At 51.7% G+C, this 11048-nt stretch overlaps 1 protein-coding gene across 2 annotated transcripts; it reads left to right on the forward strand.

Moving 5' to 3' along the window:
* Positions 1-635: 635 nt before the first annotated feature.
* Positions 636-11048, forward strand: HINFP (histone H4 transcription factor). 2 transcript variants are annotated; one of them, XM_082629696.1, is made up of 10 exons: positions 636-888; positions 5636-5838; positions 7374-7603; positions 7863-7974; positions 8154-8306; positions 8833-8910; positions 8995-9115; positions 9202-9340; positions 9438-9562; positions 10086-11048. In XM_082629696.1, the coding sequence occupies exons 2-10, from the start codon at positions 5646-5648 to the stop codon at positions 10507-10509; spliced, it is 1575 nt and encodes a 524-aa protein (XP_082485822.1). In that variant the 5' UTR covers positions 636-888; positions 5636-5645; the 3' UTR covers positions 10510-11048. The 2 variants fall into 2 exon arrangements, with proteins under 2 accessions (XP_082485822.1, XP_082485823.1); XM_082629697.1 differs by lacking the exons at positions 636-888; positions 5636-5838; positions 7374-7603; positions 7863-7974; positions 8154-8306 and adding an exon at positions 8307-8387.

An 11048-nucleotide genomic window follows, 5' to 3' on the forward strand; every position in this document is an offset into this window, starting at 1 on the left:
CCGACGAGAATGGTTTGGAAGGAAGTAGGAGTGCCCGCAGTGGAACCAGTTAGGTCAGTGTACACATCCGGGATGGACGTTGTTAATGGACTAGAGAGGGGGCGGCGAACGTCAAGAACATCAAGAACGGGGGATGAACATGAGAGATCCTGTATTTAAGGGGGTAGCACTTACAGAACTTGGCAATGGATTGGATGCGACGTGTGAGGGAGGAATCAGCCATGACCGCCAGGTTTCTGACTTGAAGGAGTTATTCACTGAGCCTGGTGACACAGGAGGTGAGGTGTAGGGGAAAGAGAAGATGGCACAAGGAATACTGATATTTAAGAAACAGGAAGATTAAGAAGGTGAAGGACCCCCAGTTTGGGCTGAGCGGGGCTTGCTGTGCTGGGCACGGAGCCTCGCATGCCTCCTCCTCCGCCTCCTCGGCCTCCTCCACCTGTTCCTCGGCCTCCTCCACCTGTTCCTCGGCCTCCTCCACCTGTTCCTCCGCCTCACCGCCCACGCGGCCAGCTAGCTTGATAACCAACACAAGGTCGGAGACCCCTCTCTGCGCTCAGCCCGAGCTCTGCGCATGCCCAGTTGGTGCCGTGGGCCGAGCCTGCGCAGTTGGGGGAATTCGGGCCCTAGGGATCCCCGCTTGCGCCACGCCAGGAGATCGGCGGCGCCAGCAGCGGTACCTTTCCGCGCGTCCCGCCGCCTCTCACTCCCGCCCCTTCCGTGTTTTGGTCGCGCATGGGTTCCGTCAGTCGCAGGGGCGATTGGTTGTTAGAGGGATCCGAGAACGGCGATTGGCTGTCGTTGGCCGTCGCTCAAGAGCCCTACCGGAGACGGTGGGAGGTGGGAGGAGAGCCGGAGAGACCCCGGAGCCGATTAGACTGATCGACGGTAAGTGCGGGTTCCGGGCTCTGCCGGGCAGCGTCGGGCTGGGCTTTGGGCTGGCAGCCGAGGCCAGGCTCTTCCCCGGTCGCTTAGGCGAGGCTCCCTCTTGCTGTTCGGCCACGCTGGTCTGCCTGGTGCCTGCAGCGCCTTGCCCCCAACATCGACTCGAACCTCCCGTCTGGGGCTTCGCTGCCGCTGAGACACGGTCGCCGCCACGCCTTGGGGGAAGCCTGCGGGGCTGAGAGGGAGAGGTTTACCCGCCGGAGCGGTCTCCTTCTTTCTCTCCGAATTCTACCTGTGCTCCGGGGGCCCGGTCCTCACCGCTTAGGGCAAGTCTTCCCTGCTTCGCCTGCCCCTGGGATTTCTCCCTGTCCAGCTTTCCCCCATCCGGCGCTTTGTTTTGGTCGCTGTCTTAACACGTCAGAGTCTTATCTCTTCGACCACATTGTGAGTCCTTAGGAGGTTCCGGATCTGGGTCCCTCCTTTCTTGAACACCATTCAGGGTTCATTCGGCGTTTTGCGTTACAATGTATACTCAGGTATTTGCTGATTGCTTCTTACTATGGCTCCCGATGAAAGGAAGGGTTAGGAATCCTTCGGGCTTTCCTTTTGTTGATCTTTTTGTAGAATTCGTGCTTAGATCATCTCATCCTTAGAAGCAAGGATACGAAGAGCCAACACTTGTTGAGTTCTGGCGGTGTGTTATGCTAGACATTTTAATATCCATTATCTGGTTTAATCCATAAATCAGTTCAATGAGACAGGCATGATTATTCCCATGCTACATGGGAAACCCGGGCTTAAGTAACTTCCCTGAGGTCACATAGCTAGTAAATGTTGGAACTTTCTAATCAGATCTGTTGAATCCATCATCCACTGCTGTGATATTAGTATCCTGTTTCACATTTAAGGAAATAGGTTCAAAGAAGCTAGGTGATTTGTCTGAAAGTAAAGTAATAAGTTAACAGATTTACTTAAACATTAAAAGAGGTTGTATTAGGTACAACCTACTGTGGTGGCCCTGCAGTTAGAACTGAACACAGCACAGACCAGGCTTTCTAGGAGCTCACAGCTTATTGGAGGAAACTGACAAAATAGCTACTCAATAAAACATGCTTTGGGTATTGTGTATTTGGATACGATGTCTGTGGGGAGGAAGGAATCAGACATGAAGAGGTAAGACGGGCTGATGTAGGAGGAGAACGGAGCCAAGCTTCCTGGCTTTGAATTCTGTCTCCATCATTTTCTAGCTTTGATCTTGGGTAAATTACTTAACCTATCTGGGCCATTTCCTCATCTATGAAGTGGGTAATAATGGTACCTACTTCAATAGGGTTGTTGTGTTAATGAGTTTTTATACATATAAGATACTTAAAACAGTGCTTGGCATATAGTAGATAGTTAATAGGTGTTATATTTTTCTAGGCTGAGCAAACTCATTGAGACAGGAAGCTCGAACCCAGGTCTTCTGACAGCTGGCCCAGCGCCCTTTCCTTATACAGGTTGCCTCATTTGCATCCCTTGCCTACAGAAAGAGGAGTGGTGACCAAATAGTCACTTTGTCCTACAGCTTCCCAGGGTAGAAACAAGCAGCGTACAGGGAAAGAAAGTAAAGAACGCTGGGGGATGGTGAAAGAGGGATTCAGGGAGCTTTGCCTAAATTTCAAGTCATTCTAGATATCTAGATAGCCTGCTTCCTGGGCCTTATCCACAGTCTAACAACAGATATGTGTTTAGAATATTTGTGCTCAGCATTGTGCTGGACACAGTATAGGGACACAGGCGTGATATGGTATCTGCTCAGAAGCAGCTAATATTGTCCAGTTGGGTAGATGAGAGTAGAACACAAAACAACCATGAGTGACCAAGGGCAGCAGAAAAAATAGGGTTGAGCTTTTCTGGTTTCAACTGTGCTAGCCATCAGACCGAAAGGCGAGAGTGATTTGAGGGGCAGGTTAGTTTAGGAACGCTTCCTGGGATATAATCATATCCCCACATTTATTGAGTTTCCCAAGAGTACAAAGCTCTGGCCTAATGCTGGGAATGAGAAGTGAAGAGATGGGCTCTGCCCTGAGAAGCTCCTCGTCTAGGGGACACACATTCTGTTCCATTGTAACAGGTAGTTTGATGGAGGTGTGTACCGAGTGCTGTGGAGGCAGGAGGGGGGATATGTCAGCTGTACCTGGATGAATTGGGAGAGGGGTCACCAAGCAGGGGGCATTTGGGCTTGAAGCAAATGAGTTGAAGTTTCTCAGGCAGAGCGTTTTAGGAGAATGTAGTATGTTTAGGGACAAAGATTACTGACTCAGAAAGAGGGAATAAATGGATAGGTGTGGGGGGAAGGGCATGACCTTTGGATTAGAATCGGGGCACTCTTACACCAAATGAAGTGAAGTTTGGAAGAGGACTCACCCCAGGGCTGACACATGGTAGGCCCTCATGTGTTAGTTCCCTTACCCAGCTCCTGGAGAAGTAAGTTGTGGCCAGTTGGAGAAGAGCCTTGCATGCTGTGCTAAGTGGACTTGATCCTGAAGGTAGTATAGGAGGTTTGGACTGTTATGTCTGACTTAGGAAGGCTTTCCCTACTTCTTCTACCCCCAAATTGTAAAAGTAGTCCACATTTTCTCCTAATAGGGCTTCACTATTAGTCTACCAAGAGCTCAGCAACCCCAACTACTCACACCCCAGAGTGTCAAAGGTAGCTGGCTTCTTCTCAGAGGAGAGGCAAAGGCTGTGGATTTAAAAGGCGTTTCTGGGGCTTCCCTGGTGGTGCAGTGGTTGAGAGTCCGCCTGCCGATGCAGGGGACGCGGGTTCGTGCCCCGGTCCGGGAAGATCCCACATGCCGCGGAGCAGCTGGGCCCGTGAGCCGTGGCTGCTGGGCCTGCGCATCCGGGGCCTGTGCTCCGCCACGGGAGAGGCCACAGCAGTGAGAGGCCTGCGTACCGCAAAAAAAAAGGGGGGGGGGGTTTCTTTGGTAAGCAGTTAGATATAGTAGGTTCTTACAATTGTAGCTATGAAAGATGTTATGCATTTTGTGTTTTCTGGGTTTTTTTCCTCAGTATGTAGTAAAGTTCTTTTTCAGAGTTCCCACCTGTTTCAGGAAGGCCAGCGAGAGCAATGCCCCCGCTCCCTCTCAGGGTACCACAGTGGGGACAGCAAGAATCAGTGAGAATCCTCAAGGAAGAGGTGACACCTAGGGGACAAAGTCAGGGCCTCTTAGTGTCTTTTCTTCCCGCAGAGATTTTGCTTGCAGTATCATCTGTCATTCTGTGGGGTTTTTTGTTTTATTTTATTTTTTTAAATTTTTGGCTGCGTTGGGTCTTCGTTGCTGCTCACGGGCTTTCTCTAGTTGCAGCGAGCAGGGTGGGGGGGCACTCTTCTTTGTGGTGCGTGGGCTTCTCATTGCGGTGGCGTCTCTTGTTGCAGAGCACAGGCCCTAGAGTGAGCGGGCTTCAGTAGTTGCAGCGCGTGGGCTTAGTAGTTGTGGTGCAGGGGCTTAGTTGCTCTGTGGCATGTGGGATCTTCCCGGATCAGGGCTCCAACCCATGTCCTCTGCATTGGCAGGCGGATTCTTAACCACTGCGCCACCAGAGAAGTCCCTGTGTTTTGTTTTAACGAGGGAAACTGTTCTTTTATTGTTCCTCAAACTCTGTTCCTGGAAGCCCCACCAGAACTGGAGTGCTGAGTTAAGAGAGCGAATTTCTAGGCCTAACCCAGCCTTCCCGAATCCGAACCTTTAGGGGAGGGGCTGGAAACCTGTGCATTTGTGTGCGTATTAAAGGTTGAGAACCTTTAGTTTTTTTATTCAGCTTTCTTCAGCAAATATTTATTACATGCCTAAGTGTGCCTAGCACTGTGTACACCCAGTATAAACTGGACAGGTAACTGCCTCTTACGTGAAATGGAATCTGCACTGTTGTTCAGAGGATGTTAGGGCCATGGTGGAGTAAAGCACTGGACAGGTTAGGCAAAGGGAGTTGGTACGGCACTTTGTAAGTCTGGCGGGGACTTACGATACTGTAAGAAATAAGGAGCTTCTAGGGTCATCTGTGTGCATAGGAAAGAATGTGGACTTCGGAGTCAGCCTCACCTGACCCGACCACACTAGTGTGTGATCTTGATCAAACCAGTTAACCTCTGCAAGTCTTAGGCCCTTATCTACAAATGAAGTTAAAAATAGTGCTTACCTCATAGGGTGGTGTTGGTAATTAAATGACACAAGGCAAATAAAGTGCTTAGTAGGTGCTTGGCATATAGTAAGCGTGAAATTGAAAGCAAAAGGGCTTGTTATCGCCATTGTGAAGATGAGGATGTTCAGGAGTAGAAGGGTTACGTTACCTGGCCGGGGTCGCCCAGCTAAGTCGGTGGTGGACAGAGGCGTCTGGATTTGAACCCTGGGTCATTCCCCAAAGCCGCCTTTTTGAACCTGAGCATTGTTCTGCTTCCTGTAGGAGTAATTCCTTCTTGGCGGGTTGCTCTGAAGCTCCTTGAAAAAAGGTCTGTTGAAGTTCTTAGCTCAGAGCCTGGCACATGCTCAGTAATGTTAGTTCGTATTCTCCTTTCCCAAGAACAGCGGACAGCTTCCAGGGCCTTAAGGAACTGCTACTCTGTCCTTATTGAAAAAGCATGGCGTTTGTCGCGGGCCACTGGAAAATGTCTCCTGGTTCTAGGCTGGCTGCCCGCCCAGCTGTTTACGCCCACCAACACTTGGGTGGGATCCTGGCAGCTGCTGATTTCTTCCTCCCCCTCTAGGGTGAAGGCCATGCCGCCCCCTGGGAAAGTTCCTCGAAAGGAGAACCTGGGGCTACAGTGTGAGTGGGGGTCCTGCTCCTGTGTGTGCTCAGCCATGGAGGAGTTCTGCGAGCACGTCACTCAGCACCTGCGGCAGCACCTGCAGGGCTCCGGGGAGGAGGAGGAGGAGGAGGAGGAGGAGGAGGAGGAGGAGGACCCGCTGGGTAAGGACGCAGGACGCAGCAGGGGAGGGAGCTCGAGGGATGCTGGAAAATCGGATTTTCCTTGCCGCACAGGGGGAGGGCAGCCGGCGGGAGTGGTGGTTTATTTTCCTATTTTTTTTGGTTTGTTTATAAAAACACTGTAGACTCATTATAGAAAACTCATTCAACAAGGATATATGGAATGAACCTGCCATCCTGCCATCAAAAGTCAATTACTGGGCTTCCCTGGTGGCGCAGTGGTGGGGAGTCCGCCTGCCGATGCAGGGGACGCGGGTTCGTGCCCCGGTCCGGGAGGATCCCATATGCCGTGGAGCAGCTGGGCCCGTGAGCCATGGCCGCTGAGCCTGCGTGTCCGGAGCCTGTGCTCCGCAACGGGAGAGGCCACAACAGTGAGAGGCCCGTGTACAGCAAAAAAAAAAAAAAAAAAAAAAAAGTCTATTACTGACTTTGGTGAACATTCTTTTTGACCTCTCGCTGCATGTGTATACATAAATTAGATATGATTTTATTTTTTTTAAGAGGATCGTATTGTACAAGTTGTTGGCAAGCTGCTTTTTTCACTCTCTGGTAGTGCTTTTCAATTTTTTTTTTTTTTTTTTTTCCACTGTGACCATCAGTTAGGAATACATCTTATATCACAACCCTGTACACAAAAGTTAAAAAATACTAAAAACAATACTTGCCTTTATTAAATTCTCTCTGAATTGTTCTATCTTATTCTCTTTCATTAAAAAAAAGTGTGATTTGCAATCCCCTAAACTGATTTCACTACCCACTAATGGGTCACAACACAGTTTGAAAAACTCTGTTCTACAGAAGGTATAGAGACACCTCTCCTTCCCCCACCTCAAATTCTGTTTTGAGTCTAGTGACTGCGAACTATAATTAATAGCTTCAGAAGTCAAGTAATATTTATACAGAAGAGAAATTAGGGGATTATTATATTTTTTAAAGTACCTACTTTTCAAAACAAGTAAACCCCTATAAAGCAGTGGAAATTTGGTGCTTAGACAGATGCTAGAGAGATAGGAAGTGGAATTGAATAGTCCTAGAGAATAGTCCTTCCTAGGGAAGGCCGATCTTGGGCAGCATATGGGGGAAAGAAGGACTTCCGGTTTGACGGGAAGGAGTGGGAGGTGTCTCAGGCCCCTCGGGAACAGCAGAAACTCCGAGCCACTGTAGCAAATGCCAGCCACACCTGCTGTCTCTGAGTCACTGGCACTGGGACATGCACACACTGTCCCCCTGCCTAGACCACACTTCCCCTCCACCTGGTTGCAGTCTAACATTTATACATGTGATTATTTGATGTTTTTTTCTCCCTGACTGAAAGCTGTACGAGGACAAAGGCTGGGACTCTTTTTAACTTGTAGTTGTATCCCTGGTGCCTGGCACACAGTTAGTGGTCATTAAATACTAGTATTTGCTGAAAGAATTCCTGGCATACCAGGTCAGTCCGGCATCCTCACTTGCTGCTAAGTGGACGGAGAGCTCTGGAAAGTATCAGACTCTTCCTTCTAAACCCCTTTTTGCAGAGGAAGAATTCTCCTGCTTGTGGCAGGAGTGCGGCTTTTGTTCTCTGGACAGTTCTGCTGATCTTGTGCGCCATGTCTACTTCCACTGCTACCACACCAAGCTGAAACAGTGTGGGCTGCAGGCCCTGCAGAGCCAGGCTGACCTCAGCCCCTGCGTCCTGGACTTCCAGAGCCGCAACCTCATCCCTGACATCCCTGACCACTTCCTGTGTCTGTGGGAGCACTGTGAGGTCAGCAGGCAGAGCCAGAAATAGGGGTGGGGGGAAGCTGGGGATCTCAACTCAAGATGCCTTGACCGTTTCAGGGATGCCCTGTATTCCTGAGGTTCCCGCTAGTAGCCCTCCTACATTGCTGGGTAGCCCCCTTGCTCAAACTTTCCTATCCTACCAAGTTAATTTGGGAGAGGGCCGAGAAGCCCCCTTTGGGCACCTAGGGGTAAGAGTCCCTCCACCCACCCTCAGTCCTTACCCCAAGTTGCTCCTGGCACAGAGCTCCTTCGACAATCCCGAGTGGTTCTATCGGCATGTGGAAGCGCACAGTCTGTGCTGTGAATACCAGGCAGTCGGCAAGGACAACCACTTGGTGGTGTGTGGCTGGAAAGGTAGGGCCACTCTTTAATTTCTGACCTCTCAAGAAACCTTGGGGTTGCTAAGGCGCCAGGGCAGCTAGGGGTGGGACCAGTCCTGCAGGGCAAGGTTGGCTGCTGGCTGGAGAGACGTGGGGGTATGAGAGCCTACTCTGAGGGTCTGTAGCTGGACCTGACTGGACCTTCCTTCCCAGGCTGTACGTGCACCTTCAAGGACCGCTTTAAGCTTCGAGAGCACCTCCGTAGCCATACCCAGGAGAAGGTGGTGGCCTGCCCCACCTGCGGGGGCATGTTTGCCAACAACACCAAGTTCTTAGATCACATCCGTCGCCAGACCTCGTTGGATCGTAAGCGGTCGGAGAAGGGGCATGGTTGCAGGCTTGGAGTGGGGGTCGGGGGCACATTCCCAGGAGAGGGGACCGCTGAAGGTATCTGCAAGTTGGCTGTATCTACCTTGAGGGCTCAGTCACCTACCACAGTCTCTGCTGATAGAGACTCATTAGACGTTGTTATTCCATGCTTACTGTGTGCCGCAGCTCTTATCTCAGTGAATCCTAGCAGCAGCCCCATGAGGTAGGCCTCTTATCCACGCTTTTGGCAGATGAGGAAACTGAGGCTCAGAGAGGTTAAATCGCTTACCTGAGATCACACAGCTAGTAAGTGGTCAAGCCGGAATTCTGATTCAGCTTCTCGACTCCAAGTCCCGTGCTCTTTCTGTGATACTATGTCCGTCCATAGTTCCCTAAGCTCCCCGCTCCTCCCCTGGTGGTTCCCTTCTGCCTGGGATGGTTCTCCTCTCCCAGCTTGCTCTCCTCTCCGTGCCTCTCCACCATCCCTCACAACCCACCCTCTCTTCTGCCCGCCCCACCACAGAGCAACACTTCCAGTGTTCTCACTGTTCCAAGAGATTTGCCACGGAGCGGCTGCTGCGGGACCACATGCGTAACCACGGTGAGTGGCCGGCCACCCCCCGTCCCGGCCCGCCCTCCAAGCTTCCACCAGCCCTCGGATCACAGCCTGCTCTCTGCTCCTCAGTGAACCACTACAAGTGCCCTCTGTGCGACATGACCTGCCCACTGCCATCCTCCCTCCGAAACCACATGCGCTTTCGCCACAGCGAGGCCCGGCCCTTTAAATGTGACTATTGTGACTACAGGTAAAGGGAAACGGGGACTGGAAATCAGGAAACTCGTGTTCCAGGGTCCCCCATGCCCTCTGACCCCTCCTGACCTCTCTCGGCAGCTGCAAGAATCTGATCGACCTCCGGAAGCACCTGGATACCCATAGCAAGGAGCCAGCCTACAGGTGTGACTTCGAGAACTGCACCTTCAGTGCCCGGTCGCTCTGCTCTATCAAGTCCCATTACCGAAAAGTGCATGAAGTGAGTGGGGCTGGCGGTGGGGAAGGACCAGCAGAAGTGTCGGGGAGCCCGGGGTCGGGGGGAAGCTAGCCTCACCCTCCCTCCCCTCCCCCCCCAGGGAGACTCAGAGCCGAGGTACAGATGCCACGTGTGTGACAAATGCTTCACGAGGGGTAACAACCTCACCGTGCACCTTCGCAAGAAACACCAGTTCAAGTGGCCCTCAGGGCACCCCCGTTTTCGGTATGCTCCTCCCAGATTCCCACACTTTTTCTTCATACCTTTCAACAATTTAGAGACCTGGAATTTGATGGTGCTTTGATGTCCACTATCTCCATTTAGGTTCAAGGAACCTCGAGAATAGTGGTGGGGCAAAGATGATTTTCCTGATTTTTGAATCCAAGGCACGATGCCAAAAACAGTAAATGGTGCCAAAAGCCCTGTAGCCGGAACCAGAGTGTGAGCCCAAGGGTCCTAACCTGTAGCTCCACGGCCTGCTCATAAATCCTTTGACAACACTACTGTCCAGTACAGATAATTCCTCCCTCTCCCCTTCACTCCCCTCCCTTTCCTTTTTGAGTAATGATCCTTCTTGCCTTTTCTTCTAAATATTCCAATAAAGACCTTTTTTGTCTTTAACCTCCATCACTTAGAATCCCAGAGCTGCTGCTTTCCCTTGTATTTGTCCCTTACCTCGCCAATCTCCAGGCCATTTCTGCCTCCCCCCCGCCCTTGTTTGCTGCCCTCTTTGCTCCTCCTTCACCAGGTACAAGGAGCATGAAGACGGCTACATGCGGCTGCAGCTGGTTCGCTATGAGAGTGTAGAGCTGACACAGCAACTGCTGCGGCAGCCGCCAGAGGGATCGGGCCTGGGAGCATCACTGAATGAGAGCAGCCTGCAGGGCATCATTCTAGAAACAGTGCCAGGGGAGCCAGGACCCCAGGAAGAAGCTGAAGAGGAAGAGGAAGGTGGGGGTGGTGAGGGGACAGCCCTCTCGGCCTCTCAGGACACTTCGAGCCCTGTCATCCACGTGGTGAATCAGACCAGCGCCCAAGGCCAGCGAGAGATTGTCTACTACGTGCTGTCCGAAGCCCCGGGAGAGCCACCTCCAGCCTCTGAGCCCCGCTCCGGGGGCGTCATGGAAGAGCTTCAGGGAGTAGCTGGGGGGCCAGAAGTCCAGACGGTGTGAAGGCTGCAGACCCTGACCATTGCTACCCCAGACCCCAGCTGGGGTTTGAGCCGGGCTGGTGGCAGTGCCCCTAGTGGGCAGCCCTTGCCAATGGATGCCTTTAGGAGTGGTGTTGAGAGCAGTGCGGTCCGGCTTGCATCATTCGGCAGACCGAGGGACTTCCCTTTTGTGCCAGACCACATTCTGTGGGGATCCTGAGGAGTTTGGATTCTTTGCGGGGGGAGGCACCCTGGTTGTGTGTGTTCTTGTAGAGGGGGCTAGTGTCAGGCTTAACCCTAACCCCCAGACGTGCTGGAAGAGTGATTACAATCCATAGTCAACTCACATCCATTCCTGTCTTTAGGGGTCCTTAGGCCCAGGGATGATATGTAACTGATCCCTGCAAGGGCACTTTCCTCACAACCAGCCAAGGCATTTCCCTCTAAATGGTTCCTCCTACAAACCCCAAGGACTTTCATGGTCATCCTCAGGGATGAGATTGGAGGCACTGAGTATGTGTGTAACAATTGTTTTTGGTAATAAAAGAAACGCTTGGGCCA

This window comes from Mesoplodon mirus (genome assembly GCF_964341445.2).
Source record: "Mesoplodon mirus genome assembly, chromosome: 7".
Lineage (NCBI taxonomy): Eukaryota > Metazoa > Chordata > Mammalia > Artiodactyla > Ziphiidae > Mesoplodon > Mesoplodon mirus.